The sequence below is a fragment of the Balaenoptera borealis genome (assembly GCF_965194805.1).
Source record: "Balaenoptera borealis genome assembly, chromosome: X".
Classification (NCBI taxonomy): domain Eukaryota; kingdom Metazoa; phylum Chordata; class Mammalia; order Artiodactyla; family Balaenopteridae; genus Balaenoptera; species Balaenoptera borealis.
This window is the reverse complement of record NC_138881.1, coordinates 123155057-123179766: the sequence shown is the minus strand read 5'-3', so window position 1 is coordinate 123179766 and position 24710 is coordinate 123155057. Positions and strand designations below refer to the sequence as shown.

General features: G+C 38.0%; 1 protein-coding gene across 16 annotated transcripts in view; it reads right to left on the bottom strand.

The window, feature by feature from the left end:
- Positions 1–24513, bottom strand: part of FMR1 (fragile X messenger ribonucleoprotein 1) — a 37318-nt gene extending 12805 nt beyond the window's left edge. For 6 of the 16 annotated variants that reach the window (XM_082376100.1, XM_082376103.1, XM_082376106.1 and 3 more), the window contains exons 1-10: positions 24191–24512; positions 14723–14775; positions 11140–11233; positions 8469–8540; positions 8047–8195; positions 6877–6970; positions 6675–6791; positions 4209–4379; positions 4033–4111; positions 518–627 (exon numbers count right to left, since the gene is read on the bottom strand). In XM_082376100.1, coding sequence (XP_082232226.1) covers positions 518–627; positions 4033–4111; positions 4209–4379; positions 6675–6791; positions 6877–6970; positions 8047–8195; positions 8469–8540; positions 11140–11233; positions 14723–14775; positions 24191–24241 — 990 coding nt within the window. In that variant the 5' untranslated portion in view covers positions 24242–24512. Of the gene's footprint in view, positions 1–517; positions 628–4032; positions 4112–4208; positions 4380–6674; positions 6792–6876; positions 6971–8046; positions 8196–8468; positions 8541–11139; positions 11234–11734; positions 11871–14722; positions 14776–24190 lie in introns of those variants that run through there. The other 10 variants (XM_082376101.1, XM_082376107.1, XM_082376093.1 and 7 more) reach the window with 4 other exon arrangements.
- Between the last annotated feature and the right edge of the window lie 197 nt (positions 24514–24710).

The following is a 24710-nucleotide window of genomic DNA, read 5'->3' as shown; positions in this document are numbered from 1 at the left end:
CAAAAGACTATGAAATATATGAAAATTATGGCAATTTGAAAGGATTTTATTTTAAACAGTACCATTGTACAGAAGAGGACACCCTTACCCCCCCACCCCAAATACTTTAAAAAATGTAAAGCACACAAAATAAGCAGACATACAAAGTGAAAAAGCCAAAGGATGAAAGCCAGAAAACCTAACTAGTGTCCCTATTTTGTCTCTGTCAGGAACATTAAGTAATATGTGAAGAGTGCTTCAGACATTTTTTTTTTTACATTTGTGATTACTCATGTTGAAGATCAAGAAATAAGGCTTAAAGGGGTTAAAGTGACTAATCCACAATCACAGCATTAGAGAATAAACAGAGGCCGTTATCTACAACTGCAATTAACTGGCATGCCTGATAGAATTTGATAGAATTTTTACATTCACATTATGTGCATATTGGAGGCCTCTAAGTTACTATGTCAAATAAGACAATAAAAGACTTTTACTTTTATTAGAGAAACCAGAAACATACGCACTAGAAACATACCTCTTCTTGTGGAACATTTTTCTCATTTTCAGCTTCAATTCTCACCCTCACAACTCCTGACTTGTCCACAATCTCCTGAATCAGTTTTCCATTTTTTCCTATTACTTTGCCTAAGGTAAGAAATGAATAATTCATGTTTGGTTTTAAAAACACATACCTCAAACCAGTAAGCACACCCCACCATAAACTATCACATTTTATATATACGTATAAAATTTCATATAATTTCAATTCTTTCTTTCTTTCTTCCTCCGTATCTGTCTGTCTGTCTATCTATCTCAAAACCAAAACAGAGACTCTTTTCAAAAAGACAGAGTCAAACTGGCTTTCCATTTTATGAGGTCATCATTGTTCAAACTCCTTTGGTCAGGTATTAGAGTTGATTAATACTTGTGAACTGATAATACTTGTGAACTGATACGGGTAATTTTGAATTTTTAAGGCAGTTCAAAGATAGGCTCTTATTTGGCACAAAAGGGCATATTTTAAATGTTCAGGTATAGTGGCATGTATCATTCTTTCTGCAAAGTTCTATAAAAGGAATTAAGGAAAAGGACAGATAATAGAAAATACATTCGCTTCTTTCTTTGACAATTTCGATTCTATCTGTACCTGATTTAAATCTGCTTCTTTGCCCATGGCAAATATTTTTAGAATTTTATATGGCATATTTATAAAAGGTACTCTAAGTTTAAAAGTGGCTTAAGCAGCTATACGTACATCTAAAAGTACACATTCCTCAGGCCAATGTGTTAGCGGACTACTACTCTTGTGCATTACTCACAAATTATATTAGTATGTTAAAAGGTAAAGGGATTAGTCAGAGTAAAAGATTAAGAAATCACACTTTTAACTTAAAACCACAATGAAAAAGCTTAAAACCAGTTCAAGATTAGGTTTCATCAGTATCATCTGTTAAAACTCCAAAGACTTCAAATACCAGTAATGAATGGGCACTCGATTCTCTCTCTCATTTTATAAAATTTAATCATATACTTAACTGGGAAATGACTGCTTTCACAGCCATCATTATGCATTAGTGTAAAGCAAGACATTACAAATATTAAGAACAACTGATTCTACAAATCTACGTGTGAATTACATCTGATTCCAAGGGCTCTCCCAAGGTTCTTAAAGCAGCCAGCACTGGCCACGCCCATCATGTGCCTGCCCCACCATTTCACCTGAGGTGGGGATGGGGGAAAAAGACTGGAATGGAAAATTTGCTGAGCCAATCCTAAATAAGAATGCAGGGAAAGCCCTGTCAAAGCACGACCTTGTGGTCCTTCTGATCAGCATAGCCTTGGCACTCCTGCTGTGTGTGCCAGCCTCACTCACCTCCATAACCTCTTTCGACTGGTCAGTGGCCAGGGAAAAGAACTGACACCACTAAATCAGGACTCCCGATTTAGGTCTTTCTGTCAAATTATTTCAGCTCTTCTTCCCTTCAAATGAAAAGGGGCGGAGGGAGGAGAGAGTCTTCCCACGGTTTTTTTCTTTATGTCTATAACACTTATTAGACCAATTCACTGTCAAAGTGGGTGAAGAACAAGCAAATTTTTAGAAAAGAAAGATAAATCAGTGTACGTACCAAAGAGAGTTTGTGGGAAATAAGAGAGATCATAAGTCATATTGTGGGGCTTGAAAACTCATACAATACTGACTAGACATCTCCCTATAGATCTGCCTTGCCAAATTTTATACAAAAACGCTTTCTGAAAACTCCCAACATTCCCAGTGCTGGAGGAGACAGCCTCTAAAACAGAACTGTCTTATTTTACTAGGTAGGAACAAAATGAAAATCAGGCTTTCTGGTGAAAGGTCACTGCTGGGATCCTCTTCTCTTCAGGTAAGACCACAGGTAGAATCTACTTTTAATAGCAAATAATCCAATTCTACATTGCGTAGTTATTTCCAATTCCCAACTGACAGTTTGCTATAATTCTGCTCTACCGAACTGGAATTGTTTTGAATAGGGGAAGGAAAGAGAACTAACATTTACAGAGTCCCCTACTATATCCAGAGCTTATGTAATTATATCTTTATCTATAACTATCTATCTATATCTTCCTATTTAATTATCACAATCCTATACGGTAGACACTATGATCACATTTGTTTCAGAGGTGAGGAAAGTAGACTCAAGGAGGCTAAGTCAGTTGCCCAAGGCCAAATAGCGACCAAAAAGTGAAGTAGAGCTGAAATCTGGATCCAACACCTACACCCAAGACCTTTCCCTATCATCAAGCCATCTCCAAAATGAACTTTCGTGAATCTGACACATTAGTTTTTATTCAGTAATTTTTGAAAAAACTGTCTAATAGTTATATTTTCTAAGATTTTCTAAATTTAAAATAACTTTTCTAACTATAAAATGTATGCAATTGCTTGACAAACTGTAAATAAGAGGAAAGTAAATATCATTCACAGCCCCACTTATCCTGAGGTCACCAGGATGGTGCTAATCACACATTTCCCATACACACAACTGGTGTGCAAGTTACCTCAATAACATTACACAGTCATGCTCTTCAGTTGTCTGTAGTATATAGTTGAGAAGATAATTCTGCATTATTTCACTAGTCTTTTATACTTCATCTTCAAACTAATTGTCTTTGGGAGAAAAATACTATTCCAAGTGTTTTTTAATGGCATAGGAAGATGTTTATAATTCTATGCTGACAAAAAGAGCAGGCTAAGTAGAACTGAAAGTATGTGAAAAAAAATGCATAGGAAGTCCTTATCTTCTCCTTCTTTAAACATTCCAAAGGGCATCCATTACCTTGTATAATCAGTCATGATATCAAGTTAAAAAAAATTTTTTAAATGTATAGGCAGTGTGTCCCAATTTTATTTATAAATTTAAAACATACGTAGTATTCTTGATAAAACTGCACTTTGTTGATATGTTCTACTAAAGATAACTGCACCTTTTAAGAGCACTGGTGAAGAGTTCCTATGTATTTGCTGGTACTCATGATTGGTGATGATCATGAAACAACTCAAGTCAAAATGAAGAATTACAGTTGATGTTGCAGAAAGCCCTAGAGACATTCGGAATTACTTCTAGCTTTGGAACTTGTTAGATTTAAGTAACCTATACTCAGATCTTCAACTCTGAGATAATGAAGAGTGCTATCATTTTATAGCCCCATTAGAGAGATCAAATACCAGTCTACTCCAAATTATACAAAGCCCCCAAATGTCATTAATTTTGAAAAAAACATATTTAAGATATAAATACATATAGTGATGAGGCTGTGCAAACTTTATCCTTCCAGGAACCAGTAGGTTTGAACTAGCAAAGCAGTATCCTTTGCACACCTTCTGAAAATGTAATCTTTGAGTGTATTTACCAAATATTTTTTGTACACTGTAGTAATAGACTATTTCAAAGATTAAGCTTCAGCTAAATGACTCCCCAAGTGAGTGAAAATGGAATTCTATCGGTATAAATAAACTGTTTACCTAACTTTTGTTTTTGTAGTGTGTGTCAAAAGCAATTGCCGACTCACCTACTAAGTTCCTTGGAACTTGTATGACATCTTCAGCAAATTCCAGAAAGCTTCGAGCCTTTTTCACTGCATCCTGATCCTAATAAAAATGGGGAAAAGATTTAAATCAACAAAAGATGAGCCAGCTGAAATACTATTTTTTATTTTAGAAAAACACTATTTAGTAAAATATTTACCTCCCCATAAATATGAAATGTGCAGGTATCTTCATCTAGATCGATAGCAGTGACCCCAGGTACCTTTCTAGCTTGCTGAATATTAGCACCATGAGTACCAATAGCTAGACCCATCAGATCTTCTCGTACGATAAACTGTTCGTGAAACCTTGAGGCAAGTTGCCTTGAACTCTGAAGAGAAACACACATCTGATTAGTATGCTTTATCGACTATTAAGACAACTGTATTTAGGTCAGCCATGTAAATTATCTTGACCCTGTATATCAGGGACCTATAAATCAGTTTCACTTGGAAACTAACAGGTTTAAGAAAATATTTCGCACAGCGTAAGTACTTTTTAGGTCACTAAAGGTCTATGCCATTTGATATATTTTTGTTAACAGGAAAGGGCTTGTTGACAATTTTCCAAGGTAACTTTTGAAAACCTATTTGCAAGGCTGCCTTAGTTAACCAATGACATCAATGTAATACTTAAGAAGCAGATCAAATGTTCCCAAATAAAAACCAGCTCACTGGGTCTGACAGACTCAATATTAATTAAGTAAAAAAAAAAAATTTAAATACCATCTTTACAGAAAATTGTATTCATTTCATTTTTTAATTCATTTTTATTGGAGTATGGTTGCTTTACAATGTTGTGTTTCATTTCATTTTATTAAAGGATATCGGTGTGTGTGTGTGTATACATTTTTTTTTTCTAGAAACAGTGCCATTTACATAACTTATCACTAGATACTGTGGGTCTAGATAGTCCTCTGATGAAGTGATGACATTAAAAGGACACCCTCCCACCCCCACCCCTAACCTGAGTAAAGGAATCATAAAAATTTTGGTATAGTAATTAAATTGAATGATCACAGAGTATCAAAGACTTACAGCTTATCTTACATATGTGCCTGCAACCTAAAATGAGATCAGAGTCTGTAAGACCTTGTGATCTGGATCCACAAGTAAGATGAATTCTTTCAAAATATTCAGTGATGACTGAACTAGGTTATACTGACACCTCAAACTTGTGGATAATCACTCTCTTTAGATAGTATTATCAAAATTTAATGTTTAGTTCTAGCATGCCATTAATGAAAACCAAACATATTAGTGGCTCATGTTGAAAAATGGAAATTTCGTATCTGAATATGTGGATCTCTTTAATATTAGTAGTGAGAAAAGATAGGCATGCATGCTAGTTTCTCATTATTCAACATACCTGATAATTTGAATGAATGAGTGTAACTACTATAAACAATTTTAAAAGTATAAAATCCTTTTTTGTAGATTAGAGCAACAAAATGTATCAAATATTCCTAGGACTTTTCAAGAGGTCATGTTTTTTGAGTCCTGGTTCATTCACCTGGTTCATTCTTTTCAATTGATAATTCACTGATAAATGATAAGCCAAAGGTATGATAACAGATCATTTAAGAAGAATTAGATGTTTAAGAAGAGGTAAATGAGTATATTTCCACAATACTCACAATGAAAGTAAGGAGGCTGTTCTGGCCTAAAAGCTATGAGAGAATCACTAAAGAAACCACAAACTTGTGAACACAGGGACATCAAGAAAGAATGCGAGTAAAAACCAATTAAATAGACCTCCATATGGCCGTAAGGAAAACAAAGTAGCAAAAGGAGATATGAATGTCTCCTCTCCTGCTAAGAGTTCAGCGATCACATATTAAGTTGGAAGGTGGCACGTTTCACAGGGTTTTACAAGAATACAGCCTTTAGTAGTAGTCACCTTTTCTCTTAAAATGCAGTTTGGAACTCCTTTTTTTCTTTACTATTTCAACTGCATGGTGTTTTCCCTCTAACGAAATGAATAATGATGAGGAACTCTGGAATCTGACAATAATATACCTGAGTTGGCACAATAAACTAAAATCCATTTAGTTTCTATGGTAATGGATGGAAGTACTAAATAGTTATCAATGAAAATAAATGTATGGTGATGGAAATTATTGGAGGATTAATAAAAGTAGATAAAATGCACCTTAAGAGACGAAATAGTAAGTTAGGGAAATAGCCTCTGGCAGGAATCTGAAGACAGGAGTTTTAAAGAGTGACAACCAATTAGAATGAAGAAGTTCTATACCCTTTTAAACAGAGATAAACATACATAATGAAAGGAATATGATTAGATATTTAAATACTCTCTAGTACTTTAATGATAACATGTTATATGGAAGAAGCATTGCTTCATTTTATTAGCAGCTTTGATGAACTTCTAGTAAAAAGTGAGTTGGCCAGAAGTTCCTTAGCATACATAAACTGCTGCTTAATTCTGAAACCTCAGGCATAAAAATTTTAGTATGATTATGCATTGCACAATTTAATTTTTCAAAATATAGAATATAAGGAATTGCTAAGAAACAATAAATAAAGGACAAGCTGCCCATATTCAAGTTTTGTAAACACACAGTTATTTCTAGATAATCTTACAACCATCCCTAGGGAAAGCCACATACCTCTAGCTGCTTACTGGCTTCTTCATTTCTCAGTATCAGAGACAGCTTAGTGCGCAGACTCCGAAAGTGCATGTCAATCAGCATGTGTGCGCGCTTTGAGGTGACTTCATTGATAGACTAAAGGATATAAATCAACACCATTATTATCAAAGCAAATGCCCTAAATGAAATACACCAAAATAGACAACTCAAACACACTCACCAAAATGACAAGCTGATAGTTTTCTGCATCATAAGTTACAGAAAAGGCACCAACTGCCTTTTTAAAGTCCTTATGTGCCGATTCTTTGGCACACCTAGAAATAAAACCAATATCCACTGTGAAGTTCAGATGACTGATTACCAACTACTGGTACAAATATATGCAGAGACATTTGCACTTAGTAGAATTGTAGATTCATATTAAACTTGATTTATGCAAAATATGCTATATCCATTTAACAGTTTAGTTCCTTTGCTGTACATGTCTGATATACTCAGGCCAATCAAGCATATGAGATTACAGAGAAAGGAAAAAACCAGTTATGTTCTTAGGGGATTACTGGTGGTCTTAGATGACCAGAGGTGACATCTTTAGGGGAACCACTCTCCTCTGCAGGCTTCCTGATTTCAGTTACATACGGTAGGTCACTAATTTTCTTGAGTCAACTGTTGAACACTTTTGGGGATAGCTACAGGATACCCAATTTTGTTTTGCTGTTTCTTTTCTAAAGAAAAAGTGCTGACCAATTTAAGGGAGAGAAGGAAATGTATAAGAATCAGAAGGCACAAACATACATATGCAATCTCTATAATCAAGAAGCAGGATTTCTATGTATTGTGAAATACAAGTTACTGTTTATCTAAAGTGTGACATGTCCAAATCAAACTTAATATACGCCCTTGATGAAATCTTTAAAAAGGAATTTCTTCTCTAAAAGGTCTTTAAGCATTACTTCAGATCAAGGATTATAAGAGAGATGACCTTTTGAAGCTTCTTTAAGCTCTACTTGTTACATATTTATCTGAAAATACTAACTAAAAGGGAAAAAACCTGGACAAATCTCCATTGCCTAGAAACTGATTTGTGACTTAGGACAGAATATCTGTATTAACCAGTTTCAAAATCTTAAAATTCTATGAACAATGTGTATTTTAGAAAACAAATGTACATTAGCCATGTATGTAACCAAGTAAGTTTAAACAAGTGGAATGTTGGCTTGATTATATAACTGGAAAAAGCTAAATATGTTTTTTTCACTACTTTTGCAAACCATTTTTGCCAAAGTTCACTGAATTTAAAAATTGATTTCTATTATTTGAAAACTTATATTCTTTTAAATTAATTGCATAGCACCTCTAAGTTCTCAGCCTTTCTTGCATACCAACTTACATTTGTCGTAAGTCTTCTGGCACGTCCAGTTTGATTTTATGGAAAGTATCTTTTGTGGCAGGTTTGTTGGGATTAACTGATCGCAAACGTTCAATTGTGACAATTTCATTGTATGTAGCATCACATGCTGCATATTCTATCACATAAAACTGTGAGAAATAAATGAAAGTCATTCCTGGTCACAGCGTTTAAAGTAAGAACAAGAAGCTATACCTATTCAGTTGTTTTTGAATTCTCTAGAGGAAAAAAAACTATTTGATCAACTAACAAACACATGAAATAAACTGAACATGTAAACATTTAAATAAAATGCTCAAGTTAGATATTACTTTCAAATAGAAATCCAGACTGAAATGTAGTATACCTGGCTTTAGAAAAGGGAAAGAGCATAAGAAAAAAAATTTAAATAGGCATTTTCCTACCTCACCCTTTATCATCCTCACTTTAGCTAACCACCAACAGCAAGGCTCTTTTTCATTTGCTCTGGAATAAACCTACACAAAAATTACAACATAGAATATTTCATGATTAACATCATTCAGAAATCTATAAATTATCAGACATCAAGGAAAATTTCTTAAAATGACCTTAGGTGTCTTTCAAACCCATAAGCTGTAGACTTTAAGCCAGATTGCACCCCTACTTCTAGACATAGACACACACTCAGAAACTACCTGATTACCTGGGAGAGTCCTGTAAAAAGTGCTTTCCTGTTTCTCTATGCTGCCTCAGTAATAATCAGTAATCTGAATATGAATGCTCAAGAAAAGCTGACCATTCATAAACCTGGGCATACTTTCCTTGGGTACTTTGTGAGCTATGAAAACGTATCTAAAAAATGTAAAGACAGATTTGTCTTTGTTTTACTCTAATAAGCAAATAACAAATTGGAAGTTACTGACCCTGGCCTACTTCCTGGCTGCATGGTCACTGAGTGGGTAAGGCCTCTGACTACTCAGCCCACTAAAGATATCACCTGGCATTCATGTATCCTGGGAACTAAACAGACAGATCCTTGGTCACTCTCTGGTCTCCTGTCCCCTCTCCACTAAAATGGACAACTCCACGCTGGCAATCCTCTGCATACCACGCTCCTGCTCTCACACACTGTGGATCAGTTCTTCTAAACTGATCTCTCTGGCGACCACTTCACAGTTCACTTATGATGTGCAGCATGGAACCTTTTGTGAAGACACTAGCAAATCAAGGTTAATAGGAAAAGAGACACATGGAGAGAGAGACAGAAATACTCAGAAGTAGAAAGACAACACAGGGAGGACAAGGAGGATGGGGAGGAGAGGATAGGAGAGAAGACCTGCAACTCAAGGCTCCAACTCTCGTCTCCGTTTTACTACTGAAGTTAATTGTTAACACAACACGGTGATGAAATACAACTTAACTCAACCTCCTTTCCCTCTTGCCCCCAACACTTCCTCTCACCTCTGCTCTAGCCAGAGGAATAACCTCAGTTATTTGTTAATTGTTATGTAACACAATGAGGTCATCCTGGCAACTGTGGTTCATTGGTTCCCATCTGTTGTGTGACTAAGTTGGGAAAAAAGTCCCCTCTATTCATCACTATTATGAGCGTTCGTGGTACAGACAGACCAAAAGACCTAAGTTAATGGTTATACAATACAGTGACTCAGTACAACTTGATTTAACCTACATTTCTCTCTTGCGACCATCAATTCCTTTCAGCTCTGCTCTAGCTAGAGCGACAACCTCAGTTAGTGAGGTCACTGTAGCAACAGCATCTCACTGGTTACCACCTGGCATGTGACTCAGTTGAGAGGGAAAAAAAGAAAAAACAGTCCCCTTTATCCATCCAAACACTATAATGAGGCCTTCTGATATAGACAGACCAAAAGTCCTGGTCCTTGACTTCAGGAAGCTCGTAGTCTCCTGGGGAAGTGAACAGCTAAAGGTCCTCAAGTACAGACACTGTTTGTGCTCCCTACTGGGATCCGTCACAAAACCAAGCCCAGTTCCTTTCACCTAGTAAGTACTGAGTACATTTTTGGTAAATAAATAGCACTTTATTCTATTTCCACTATAAAGCTGTAGAGAAAAGAACAAAGGCCTGGACATCCAGAGACCTTCTCTGAGCACTCTCTAAAATAGCACTCCTGCCCCTACATCACCTTTCATCCTCTTTTTTTCTTCCTAGGACTTACAACTGCCATAATATTAGCTATCCTCACTAGAATGTGACCTTGTCAAGGCTGGGGCCTCTTCTGTTTCGCTGACCATCTGTACCTAGCACAGGAAATAAGAATTCAAGGACCTAGTACACCTTACCTGACCTGTACAAATGGATTCTTAGCTGCTTCCATCATACCACAAATGCTCATGAAATTGCAACTGTTAACAAGGCATCGTGGAGAAGAGAAGAAGCTTAAAATGGAGTACATGAAGGGGGAGGAAGAAAAGGATACTATATAGACCAACTACAACATAAAGCAGACTCCAAGTGCCTTAAGTGCCACAACAATTTTCAGTGGCTAGAGAAATCACAAATACAATGTTTTTGTCAATGTGCTACATCTCCATAGCACTTTTTGGTCAGACATCAATGGCACATAAGCAGTTGGTTCATAGCATCTCCTGTGAAAAGATGTTTTACCTGTATGTGCATATACTAAAATTCGCAGATGAGTTTTTACAAACATCCCAGGAGGATTTTCTGCTACTTAAAGAAAGCCTAGGATGCTGCTCTATCGTTACGGAATGATTTTTTCCTAACCCATTTTACTTAAAATGGGGACACAGTTGTAAACTAACAATATATTATTCAAACAAAAGATTCAGAGAATGAGGGAAGGGGGAAAAGAAATACTAGTGGGCAAAGGAAATCAGTGGTGACTTTCAAAGCTGCACCCTGAGTGCTGCTCAGGCAGCCACACTTAAGCATCAGTAATGTATTATTTCCAATCATTATTAAGATGGCGCAATCAAAAGCACATATGCATCAGAGCTATAATCCTCAATGCAGATTGAAAAGTGTTAAAGACAAAGAATACAAAAGGCACAGGCAAATTACATGCTCCCCCTTCCTCAGTGCTTAATAACTTGACGGCAGGGGAAACTTACCTCAACTTCATCGCTTTCATTTATATCTTTATTATAACCTACAGGTGGTGGGAATCTCACATCATGGAATGGAATCTGCCTCTCTGGCTGCCAGCTGCAAATAAGCAAATGCAATTATTTAACATGCTTTTTGGTTTAATGGAAACAATGGCCATGCTGCCATCAGCTTTTGGTTAAGTGTGACCCTTTGGTTTTCTAGTTTAAAGAAGCAAATGCTTTAAAACTGTCAGTGTTTTGCTGAGTGAGGCATAATGGCAATACAGATACATTTCAACAAACTCTGCATGCAGCACAGCAGCCTTGTAGTTCTATTTGGAATATTTCTCTAAACACAATAGAGCAACATTACAATTTTCCAAACAAGTCTTTCTTCCAATAATTTCAACCTCTAAGAGTTCTAAACTTAGGGCCACAACAGCAATTTCCTTTGATGCTTAAATACGTTAGTATCAGTAAGTGTTAGTAATGTCATCACCATACTTCCACTTGCAAAGGAATTGTAACCACATTCCGATGACCACAGAAACTGGTCCTAAATGCCCGCTAATTCCCAAGCAAAATGGGGCAGTCAGCACATTAGCAATTCACAACTCACTTTTCCCCCTTTAAATTTTAGATCCCACGAGGTGGTCAGTTCTTGCCATGGATAGCTGGCTGCTGATCAGTATGACGTACCAGCACGCACTGGCCTGGTGGGGTCTCCTAAACCACAGAAACCCGATGGAGACAGCCTACAGGAGTTCAGTAAGTTGCCTATGTTTTTTAATTTAAAGTTATGTGGAACAATTTTGAAAAACACCAAATTATTCTTTTATATCTACAATGATATAGAATATTAAAAGATAAACTTTGCAAAAACACTGGAGGATTCAACTGCTAGAGCAGTCATTTCTGGGTTTTCTGCTAAAGGGCTCTCTAAGTAAAATCCTATTGAGAAAAGTGCTTTTTTTTTTTTTTTTTAAAGAAGAGCTATTATATAAGATAGCAGGGTAGGTAAGTCAGCATTTGTGGAAATATGATTAGGGCCTATATTACACTGAACCCCTTTTCTGCATTATTATACACCCTTGAAAACTCTGAAACTTAAAAAAAATTGTCTTTAGGGAATTCCCTTGTGGTCCAGTGGTTAGGACTCGGTGCTGTCACTGCCAGGGCCCTGGGTTCAATCCCTGGTCAGGGAACTAAGATCCCGCAAGCTGTGCAACGCGGCCAAAAAAAAAAAAAAAGTCTTTACTTCAGAAAAACTTTTTAATATACTTACTGAAATCAGTTACTTAACATGTTAAAGATTCATTGCTAAATTTGATTTGTAAAGCATATAATAATAAAGTTTCTTCATTCCAAAGAATTATTTTGTCTTAAGTATAGAGATAAGAATCAAATTCTTTATTCAAAAAATGCGAAATATGGAAGGCAAAAAGAAAGCATCTAAAATAATGTGGTATTATAGGAGTTTCTTTATGATTGAAAGGAAAGAAACGGTAAATATAGTCTGAAGTTTTACAAAACATCAGGTTTGTTTTTTGTTTGTTTTAAAAAACCAGAAAAACAAAAAGGAAACGCAAGGAAAGTACTACTTCGATAGGGATCTATCAAATCCTGGTGACATGCTCAAACCCAGTGTTGAATCTCATACATACTACACAAACACAAAGAAAAAGTTGATCTATTTCAAATTCCCAGGATGACAGCTAGAAGAGAAACTTGTACACAGCTACGGTACAGGAGACAATTAGGAGGTCCATAGAAAGAATAATTTTAAGTTTATAGTAGAAATCTGATTGAAAACAAATGAGAACTGATCTATCACTGTATAAACAAATACAGATACATTCTTGAATGCATAGAGGAAATAACTGTTTGCTTAATACCTCAGATTAAGGACTATAGGAGAAACTAAAAGAGTAGCAAATAAAGATAACTCTCCCTTTATGGGAAACAGTGTTTACCTAGTGATGGAAGCAAGCAGATAAGAGTATAAGTACAAGAAAAAAATTACTCTCCAAGTTATCCAAGATTCCTCTGTTAGAGGTGTGATGCTGTTATCTAGTGTATAATGCATGGATAATCATGCAGAGGCAGATTCTGGAACTTTTGGCTCTATGTATTCAGAGAAAGGTATTCTATTATCCAAACTTGTATTTGGGACCAAGACTATTTGTCTAGAGCTGAGAATTGGGCTGGATACTCTAAATCCTTTTATCTGTCTCCCTAAATGCGTTTTAGGCATCCGAGAAAACTACAGTTGGCCCTTGAATAACTCGGAGGTTAGGGATGCTGACCCTCTGTGCAGTCAAAAATGCACAGATAACTTATAGTCAGCTCTCCGTAGCCACAGTTCCTCCATATCTGTGGTTTGCATCACGGACTTAACCAACCCTGGATCGTGCACTACTGCAGTATTTACTACTGAAAAAAATCCACATATAAGTGGTCCTACGCAGTTCAAACTCATGTTGTTCAAGGATCAACTGTACTTTGCCCTGTTGGCAGCTAAAAGATTCTGCTAACATTCTAATTATAGCATGTCTGGGTCAGATACTGTATTTTAACAGATTTATTGAGATATAATTCACATAACCATATAAGCATCCACTGAAGTGTATGTACAAGTCAATGGGTTTAAGTATATTCACAGATATGTGCAACCATTACCAGTCGATTTTAGAAAGTTTTCATCACTTCAGAAAGAAATCCCATACTCTTTAGCTATGGCTCTCCATCCCCTACCAGCCACTAAGCAGCCACTAATTTATTTCTTCTCTCTGTAGATTTGCAATCTGCTTTTGATACACTATTAATTTCCCTTGGTAAATAAAAGCCAAACATTATAACTGTTGACCAGACTTCAGAGTTCAGTAAAATCCTAAGATCATGACCACATCTATACTCTGGTTAAGGAGTTTATACGTACTTTAGAATCTTGAATGTCTACTCTGAAAATAGCCGTTATTAGCATTAAAAAAATTTAGTCAAAAGACCTGTCTCCCCCAATAAAATGTTAACATCTATACTACTGATGCCTTTGTATAGCTAATGTTCCTAGGCCTCTAAGTATTTTTATTTACTCACCTAGCAGAAGAAAGCAGAAAAGATCAGTTACTGCTATTAATGATTATAAATATATGAAACAGATAAAAATGTAAATGGGCAAACACAATTATTTCCAATAAAATATACCAGATGACTAAAACCGTCAATTTTAGATTTAACATTACAAAACTCACATCGACTTTCCCAGTACCCGTGAATCCATTCATTTTCATCTTTTAACGTTTACAAATATTCCTATTCAAACCCTCAGTTACTAATACAGAAGAATCTGGTTTCTTTCTTCACATTCAAGGGGACTGAGGTGTAAGGATCAAGATTATACAAAAGGGATCTCTGAGGTCATTAGCAGGAACAGTCATTCCATTGGTTTAATACTGAGTTGTTCATGAACTTCCTGGTCAGTAACATGAAGATCCATTCCTGAAAAACACTCAAACTACACCTGAATTTTTTAAAATGAGGAGTAAAAGGAAAAATTAGCATAAAATATTAAAGAACCTGAATATTAAAATTATATCAAGACACTTACTTGTTTTCAAATGCCACTGTTATTGAATCTTCATGAACATCTTTTACAAATGCCTGTAAGAAAAAAAACCCACCACAGTTAAATTAACTTCTAAGCTTAAACATCGTTTTTGTTTTCAGTTACACTTTACAGAGATACCAAACATTTTATGTTTAACAACAGAATGAAGCTTCAAGTGAAAGTGTGTCAGTTTGTGAGGATCACTCATTCATGAATCACCTCTATATTTAGATACCTACTATGTGCTAGGACCTAGGAATACTCATTAGTTAAAATAAAACACAAAGAATTGCTCCAGAGCTCAGCATCTCATAGGACAAAGACAGACAAGTAAATTGAAAATTACAATGCAAAGCTGAAGGTATACTTCAGGCTAGAAGTACTGGAAACTAAGAAACTTGTTCCAGAGCTATATACCAGTCAGTGTAGATCTGTTGTAACCTATCTTTTTCTCCTTAATACAATTTTAGGAGAATACAATAGTAAATAACTAAATATAATCTCAAATCTATATATGCACAAGTACACTAAGTTCTCTTTAAAAACAATGTGCTGCTAATACCACTAAAAAGTCCAATTACCAGAGTTTAATTAAATTCTCAATCTCGCAGGCACTTGGCAAAAAAAAATAGTAATATAAAGTACAGAGGTTTAAATCTTTTAAATCTGATGATGCAATTGCTAATAAACTGCAGAAGGACATAACAAAAGTAATAGCTAACTAATTATCAAGAATTCTTTAATCAGCATGCTGTCCGTAATTCTATAAAATGACATAACAAAAGTAATAGCTAACTAATTATCAAGAATTCTTTAATCAGCATGCTGTCCGTAATTCTATAAAATTAAGTTTTTAATAGGTGCAGGAAAGGAGGTTTTGTTTTTGTTTTGACAATTAGAGGAGTAGGATAAAGCATAAAGAAACCCAAGGGGCTTTATATCTTAATTCATTTTAAAATGGCTTTAGAGATTTAAGCTTCTTACTCCAATGTGTTCTGTACATGTTTCTGTCCTTTCGTGGTTTCTCCCTGTCTGCAGGATTATGGTCAAACTCCTCTGCCTGAAAAAGGCCCTTTGTGACCTGGCCCCACTGCTCACCTCTCCAAGCTTCAGCTTTCACATCCTTGTAGGCTGTGATCCAGCAGTGCTAAACTACTTGGGCCTCTCTGTACATGCTGCTGTTCCTTCTTTCCTATCGTCCTTCCCCTCTTTTCACCTAGCTATCTCCTACTGGTCTTTTACATTTCAGTTCAGATGTCAGCTGCTACGGGAAAACCCAGAACACTAAGTTAAATTCCATCCTCTACATTCTTATAGCATCTTATGAATATCCTCACTATAAACTTATCCCACTATAGTCTTTTGCCCATTTTCCTACCAACAGTAAGCTTCCTGAGGGTGGGCGATATAGGTCTTTTATTTACTGTTGAACTTCAGAGTACCTATTAAGGGTTCAATGAATAGTTATTATCATGGATCACTGCCTAAGGGGTTCCTATCCTAGCCTCGGAGGAAAGGTATGTGTTCGGTGGGGTGGTAGTATGTTGATCAGGAAAGACAAACAAACAGAAGAGGATGAGGTTCCTATCCAACTTAGGGAGTGGAGGATGGGGAGGCACAGCAGGCCTAACGGGCAGCAGGGACAAAGGCTTAGACCTGGGGAAACAGCTTGGGGTGTGGTAGAAGTAAATCCTTTGTGGACAAGGAAGCCAAGACAATTCAGTGGGGAAAAAGAACACTGTTTTCAACAAATGGTGCTGGGACAACTGGATATCCACATGTAAAAGAATACATTTTGGCCTAACCTTATACCATATACAGAAATCAACTAAAAATGCATCAGAGACCTAAATGTAAGAGCTAGAACTATAAAACTCTTAGAAGAAAATACAGTAGTAAATCCTCATGACTTCAGATACTGGGAAGATAACTAGTTCGGATTAAGACCATTCTTTAACTTCTGTATCCTCAGTAACTGGAATAATTTCTGGTATATAGTAGGTGCCCAATAAATGTGTTAAACAAACACATGATGCAATGCAAATCTCTTGGTAAACAAATACATCTTCAAAGGCCACAGATTAAAGCATTTTTAAAAAACTGAAACTTCCCAAAATATCAAATTAAAACATATCAGTCAAGTATTAAATAGCTGCTCCTAAGAAAAACAATGGCAGTTAAGGCAGGGTCCTGGAAAACATTTACAGTTGACCCTTGAACAACATGGGTTTGAACTGTGAGGATCCACTTATACTCAGATTTTTTCCCAATTAATATAGTAACTATATTTTCATTTTACAGACCTTTAAATTAACTAAGTGTGGGGAAAAGTTTGTGTTCAATTAGAGATCACAGTATGTGGAATCGAAGAACTAGAGTTTGAGTCCTGATTCTATCCAAACTGTTTCATCTTCCTGCCTTTGGGTGAGTCATTTATCAATTCCTTTGTTTCTGAAGCAAACTGTGTGGCGGGTTGGCACCCCTAACCCCAATGTTCAAGGGTTGACTGTACATGGAAGCTAAACAGAGACACCAAACTTCTGCAATTTTGCTTAAAAGAATAAACGCAAAGCTATGCTAGAAGACAGTTTCCTTGTAAGATCAAGGTGGACTATAATGGAATCTAGGTGTTCTGCGGTACTCAAAATGCCTAAATTATTATTTCTAAATTAAGCATGTGTGTGTATCTTTATAGTTGCTGGTTTAAAGTGGGGGGAAAATCCACATTTTCTTCCTATCATTTTGATCTTGCTTATTTTTCCTTAGCCATATTTAAATCACACCCATTCTCTACAGAGTATTACAAGAACTCTAGTTTAATACTGACCATGATATTTTAGAATATACTAGATTTTATAAGGGCGCATGCCCCCAGTGCTATCAGGGGTTTGCCTATTACTTCAGCAACAGAAAGGCTTGATTTTGAGTTAAAGTTGGAGGAATTCGACGTTTAGTTTTATAAAGTAAGTCCCACAAATTACGGAGAAAGGAAAAACAGACGCCCCCCCCCCACCCCAACTTCTCCCTTGTGTTTACATGATGGCGAATACCAAATTAACAATCTGCTTTTTGAGGGTGGGACTCCTATTAGGAGCTAATCCCTTACTTACCGAAAAATGTCTTTGCTCTGTCTTCATCCTTGTCTAAAATTTTACGTTTGCATGTCTTGGCAGTAACTAGTATTAGTTCTTTACTGTGTATTATATGCTGAAAATGTTAAGTCCTTTAGTCAGCTAAGAGAACCTTGTTACAGCTGGGTGAAGAACTGTTCTCACTAAATCAGGTCCCTTTCCAGTACTACTGCCCTTGTCTAAAACCGTGCTGTTGCTCACCATAGAAGCTGCTGGTCATATGTACATATATCTATTTAATTAAGTACAATTAAATAAAATTAAAAATCAGTCTCTGAGTCATACTTGCCACATTTCAAGTGCTCAAAAGCCACACAGGGCTCAGTACCTACTGTAGAGGACAGCACAGGTAGAGAGCACTTCCATCATCACAGAAAGTTCCACTGGATAGCACTGATTTAAAACATTTACAAATGTTGGGGACTGTTTTCAAATCCACCTTGAAAGCACTCTAAAAGTTAGTCTCATTACTTCATTGCTCTATTTTAATTTTTTTCTATTTGCCAAAAAGTTATTGTACAGTTTAATCACACTCAGTCACCACATTTGCCTATTTCCTAAAATTAAACGTCCCTTCAAAGGAGGAAGATCTGCAACTGTTGTGACTATTAAAAACCAAAAAAACAAAAAACCAAAATCAAAAAAAAAAAGCTTCCAAGCTTTCAAAGACACTAAAAGCAATTCCAGATGTAGAGTGTCAAAAATGGTTTGAGTAATCATCACAGCTTACGGCAGCCACCGCCTTGAGTTAATGAGGCTTACCTGTATATGGATGTTGGTGTGACTGTTCCCAAACCAGTCATTTTTAGCCACTGTTTGCATATTATGTGAATACAGAAGGCATGGAATACCTTCTTGTTGCTGCTGTAATAAGGGGAATAAAAGAAACTCATAGGTTGCCTCTGGCTCGCACTCTCGCCAAGGACAAAGGTCTCCTCTGACTCCTGAGGCCTTTTGATAAAATTCCAACAAAGGTCCCATCTTTCTGCTTCTCATCATACTTTCTCCAATAACCCTCCTTTTCGGCCCTGCCCCTGCCTTACCCCAACACTCATACCCTTCCCTTCCCTGGCCATCCCAGAGCACTATCACCTCACCCACCAACAATTGGGAAAACTATGTTTTGTTGTGCTCTCTACCTATCTACATCAAGCAAAGCTGATGAGAAGATAGGTTCAGGGGATTCCTGAGGGGTTGGTTACCAAAGAAGGCAATTGAATGGGTTTGAATGAATACAAGAAGGGAGCTGCATGGGACTGGATGAGAGCTAGGGCTCTTATAAGGGTCAGTAAACTTAGTGGTTAAGAGTTTTGCTGTGAATGAGGTAGGTTCAAAATCTTGGATCTAAGACATAACAGCTGCGGGACTCTCCAAGAAACGGTCTCTGGGCCTCAGATGCCTTGTCTGTGTAAGTAAGGAATGGATACAGGGGAACTGGACTTGCCTCCTAAAGCTGTTGTGAATAATGAAATCACACATGTCTAGTGCCTAGCACGATGGCTGGCACACAGTTGGCACTAAATAAATGAGAGGTAAAGCAGAGAGCGGCATATTTTATAAAAGATGCAGAACCATAAACACTCTTGCATCTGAGAAAGTTACATCTCAACAAAAGAACACTTAAAAAAAGATTTAAAAATTAGGAAAGAGAAAAGGCTGTTTTTCTCAAAGATACTAAATACTAAAAGGTTATTTAGACTTTCAGAAGAAAAAAAAAGTGATGAAAATCTTTGGGGTTTGAGAAAGGTGCTAAAAGTGCAGTTAAAGACAGACATAGTGGGACATCCCTGGTGGCGCAGTGGTTAAGAATCCGCCTGTCAATGCAGGGGACACAGGTTTGATCCCTGGTCCGGGAAGATCCCATATGCCGCGGAGCAACTAAGCCCGTGCACCACAACTACTGAGCCTGCACTCTAGAGCCCACGAACCACAACTGCTGAGCCCATGTGCCACAACTACTGAAGCCCACACGCCTAGAGCCCGTGCTCCCCAACAAGAGAAGCCACCTCAATGAGAAGCCCACACACAGCAATGAAGAGTAGAGAAAGCCCGTGTGCAGCAACAAAGACCCAACACACCAAAAATAAATAAATAAATGGAAAAAAAAAAAAGACAGACACAGGCTCCTTATCAGGGGGAATAAACAGAAAATCAAAAAATCATTATGGGATCCCCCACCTGGTAACTGGGCCAAAGAGGCAATCATAAAATCATACTAACCAAAGTGTGTAATGACTAGAGATATCTAAGTCAAACATTACATCACCGGGATTGCTGAAACTAAAAGAAAGTCCGTCCCTATTTGGGTGAACTCTTACTCTCCCACTACACCTCACACCTTAGATTGTACAGAGAAATTTCAATGTAAGCCCCTGACCACCAATGAACACAACTACTACATTATCACTGAAGACAGCACATGTAGTACAATAATTCTCATTAGAGAAAACTTAAAAGCATTGCAAAATATCCCTCCTAAAGAAAATCTGTAGGAGATAGACAATAAGGACATATGAAATGTGATAAAATACGATTCAAACCCAAGGCTTCACATATAAAGCGAGTTATTGCTTTGCCACCCTTTGAATGTGGGAACTAACAACATATGAGAATGAACAACGGGAAGGGAAAAGTACAATAAACCTCATCAACAATTCTTCCAACCACAGTGCATGTCTAGGAATACTCGCCTTCACTTGGGCATTTACCACAAATTCTGAGAAAAATGCACCCTTTCTGGTTCACCTTGACGCAAAGACAACACACAGGTACAGAGAGAATAGTATTAAATGAGTTATTAATTTTCCTGTGTGTATGTATTCTAACTTTTGAAAGCTTCAGTTCTTATGGGTTCCCAATGTAACAAAAGCAAACTTCATAGGAGGATTAAAGATTTCTAACTTTATCTTTCATTAATAGGCATTCATACGAAGAATTACAGTGTAATGTGTCAAGGTGCAAGAGTTAATAAAAAGGAAGCTAATACATAAAGCTGAATATTTTGTGACGTCTTTGTATCAATGGTAAAAAATGGTAACATCCTTGCAACTATACTTACAGAATAATGCTAAGGCACTGTTGCAGTAACAAATACAAAGTGACAATGAAACTTACAAAACTGGGCACGAAGTCAAATCCAATTTGTTTCTTTAAGCTGAATGTCATCATTTCAGGAAGTCAGATTACCTGATCTCAAAGCCCAGATCTGACCCTTACTAGCTCTGACACTTAGTAATAACTCACTTACCTCACCTCTCTGTACATCTATGTCCTCATCTATAAAATGGGAATAACAATGGTACCTCAGGGTTGTGGGAGTGATTAAATTAAGAGAGGTAAAGCACCTAGAACCCTGCCTGGCACCTCAAGAGCTCTCAGCACCTGTTAACAGTTAAAATCATGATTGTAGTCATCTCAGGAAGCACATTCCCATAGTGGGCAGGAATCAGAAAGCCAATTATTATACCACTGAATTTTACATTTAATTAATAATTTGGAGGTTTTCAGAGTGTGTGGGTATGAAGTTGGAAAATGCTCAACTCAAAAGGGGAGTACTGATGCTTCCATAAAGATACTAAACACTAAAAAGGTTATTTAGACTGGGAAGAAAAAAACATGTGGTTGACCTGAACAATTTACTTCCTTGAAGTACAGAAGACTTCAGAGAAAATGTGAAGAAAATTTTCATTACATGACTTTTTCTAAGTCAAAGAAATACCTAAGCACAAAAGTAGTGGCTCTGACAGTTACTAAATCAAACTTTCGAGTTTTTAAGAATAAACACCAGAGGGAAAAATAGAAATGAGCTGTTACAATCTTAGGGTTTAGGTTTCATGGTTTAGGTAATTCTGAATCCTAAGTTTGAGTTAATTTTTTAGAGGAAAAAACCCAACTGTTCCCAGCATATACTCTATCCAGTTTATACTGCAAATTTGGACCATGTGCTCAGAAGATGGAGAACTGTACCTTACAATATGGTGGTTCTGTTAGGCAAATCAAAGTCTGAATTCAATTATACCGAAGCTGTTTGGGTTGTTTAGTTCTTTAAGCCTTTTCAATCAATCTGATGAACCCAGGTTCCTAATTTTTTCATAAATGTAACATTTCTCCATAATAATTCATTTTTTATTCATCTTTATTTCCCATCTTTTCTGCCCATCCCACTGGACAAATAACTCAGTTTACTTGTGCTTTACTTTTATAACTCACATCAATGTTGAGCCTTATAAGAATTTAAACCTTTTTCATTATAGAAACTATTATTCTACCAATTGAGGTTTTCTTAAAAACAAAACCTTAATTAAATAAACATAACAGCAATTTCTCTGCACACGTTTGTTCATGTTTAATACTTCCCCTGAAGGAACTAAGGGACAACCCATTCCTTGTATTCACCTTCAAATTAAGCAACTTCGTTAAAAAACAAAAATAGGGGGGATTAAGAGCAGAGATAGAGGGCCTTTCTTATATTCCAATCAGTTTGCAAGCAAAATCACAGAAGCAAATCACAGGTTGCTCGAACAGAACAATACATCCTTCAAGACCACGATGTACTACTTGCCCTCTGTAGCAAGCAAACTCCACTAAAAGACAGTAAGAGTGGCATCTAATCTAAGCTAATATCACAGATCTATTAGAATACTGCTCAATCATTAGCCCCTGCTCATATTTATTATAGTTAGTGCCCCAAATCTAGTGAGCAAAACTACCAATCTAGGAAGCAGAACGATTCTACACAAACTAACCAGCAGAATTATGGATCACTGAAAAAAATGCAACCAGAATTTTGACTGCAGAGTCAACTGAAACAATTTTATATTGGTGAGACTGTTAAGAACATAAATGCTGGGTTATTTTTTCCTCCTTTTACAACTAAAGGTTTTATCATTTTGCTAAAAGTATGGAACAGTTTACATACTTTACTCACTCATTAAATATATTGATCTCCAAATATCTCCATAAAATTGGTAAACACATATATAGTTAAGTCAATGTTTATTTTCCTATATACCTCGTTTGAAACGTTTATGTAATCCTATATAGATTTAAGCATTGCATTTGGACAACGGCAATATTTAATTCCCTTGCTTCCTTCTATATGCACCTTCTGTTGCCAAGATACTGTAGTAAGGTGGGACATTACTTACAGAAGTTATAGGAGACATTCAAGAGGAAATGAGAACTTATAGACTGCTAGATCTGCAGCAAGTATGGACCAAGAGACGCACTACCGACATATGAAAATATTTTTAAGCCTCCTTTTGAAAATGTAAGATATTAGTAAGATCTGCAATGGTGTAACTTAAAAAAAGAAAAGCCCGCAGCAAAACCATGCATGCCTATTTAAAACCTCAACAATACAGTTCACTGCAACATTACACAGAGGAGATAGTCAAACCCTTGGAGCACAGAACAATTATTTCCACTCACTTAAAAAAATTCCCCAATAATGATATACTCTTAGTTAATTTCCTGAAGTTTCATGGCATATATCCAGGCCTTTGGAGGGTTAATTTCTTTTCTTAAGTAGCAGAGTTGCCAATGTTTTTAGACGCTGAAGCATCTGTATTCCTGAATTTGCCCACATTTATAACAAGGGAGGAGGGGCCACGAATATTCAAGATAACCAACTTCTTTAAACCATTACTCGGATATGCCTGGGTCTTCCTGAAACTTTTGAATCTAACATCTTTTCTGAAATCCACAAAGAAAGGTCACTAATAATCAGTTGCCATTGTGATTTGATACCGACTACAGCTTCTTACTACTCTTTCTTCACACCGCTCGCCCAGAACAGTGGAGCTCTCCGAAGTCCCAATGCTGGACAGGAAAAGAGAAGCCAAAGGAGATCGCAAACCCTCTTTGCAAGGCAGGAGGCGGCTTGACGGAAGCGCCCCCCGCTCCTCGGCAACTACCCACACGTCAGGCCCGGATCCCACTGGGAGAGGATATTTAAGAAAACAGCAATAAGCCGTCACCGTCACTTAGCGCGGATACCGGCCCTTCCCGCCCGGATCTCCTACCTGCCGTCGGCCCTCGCCCATCCCCAGCTCTCCCTGCCGGGGCTCGGCCCCCGAAAGGGCACCCTCTTTTCCTTGCCCGCTTCTCATTCCGACAGGCGCCGGGGCCTCATACAGGAGGGGCAGCGGGGCTCAAGGGGCTTCCTACAGGCCCGAAGTCCGGTCCTTCCCTCCCTCCCAAACAACATCCCGCCGAGCGCGCCCTGACCCCGGGCGCGGCGTTCGGGAAGAGGGCCCCAGGCCTGCCTCCGGCCGAGGCTAAAAAGAAAAGGGAGGGAAAGAAGGGCGAAGATGGGGCCTGCCCTGGAGTCAAGTACCTTGTAGAAAGCGCCATTGGAGCCCCGCACTTCCACCACCAGCTCCTCCATCTTCTCGTCCGCCCTGATCGCTCCGGGAGCCCGCCCCTGAGAGGTGGGCTGCGGGCGCTCGAGGCCCAGCCGCCGCTGCCGCCGCGCTGCTGCACGCCCCCCGGCAGCGGCGCCGCAGTCACCGCCGCCGCCTGCGCTCGCCGTCGGCTCACCGCCCGCTCCGAGGCGGCCCCTCACCGGAAGTGAAACCGAAACGGAGCGGAGCGCCTGACTGAGGCCGAAAGCTCCAACCGCTCCGCGTGTAAACAGTGAAACCGCGTCACATGACCGACGCCGCCTCTTCCCCAAAGGGTTCGGCCCCTCGGCCCCGCCCTCCTTCCCCTGGCGGACCCAGGAGCGCGCGCCTGCGCGCTGCTGGGGACGGGCCGGGGGGGCCGGGCCCAACGTAAGGCGCGCGGGCTCGGCGTGCGCGGGCTCGGCGGCGGGCGGGAAGGCGGGAAGGGCGGAGACAGGTCGCGCCGGTGGCCGA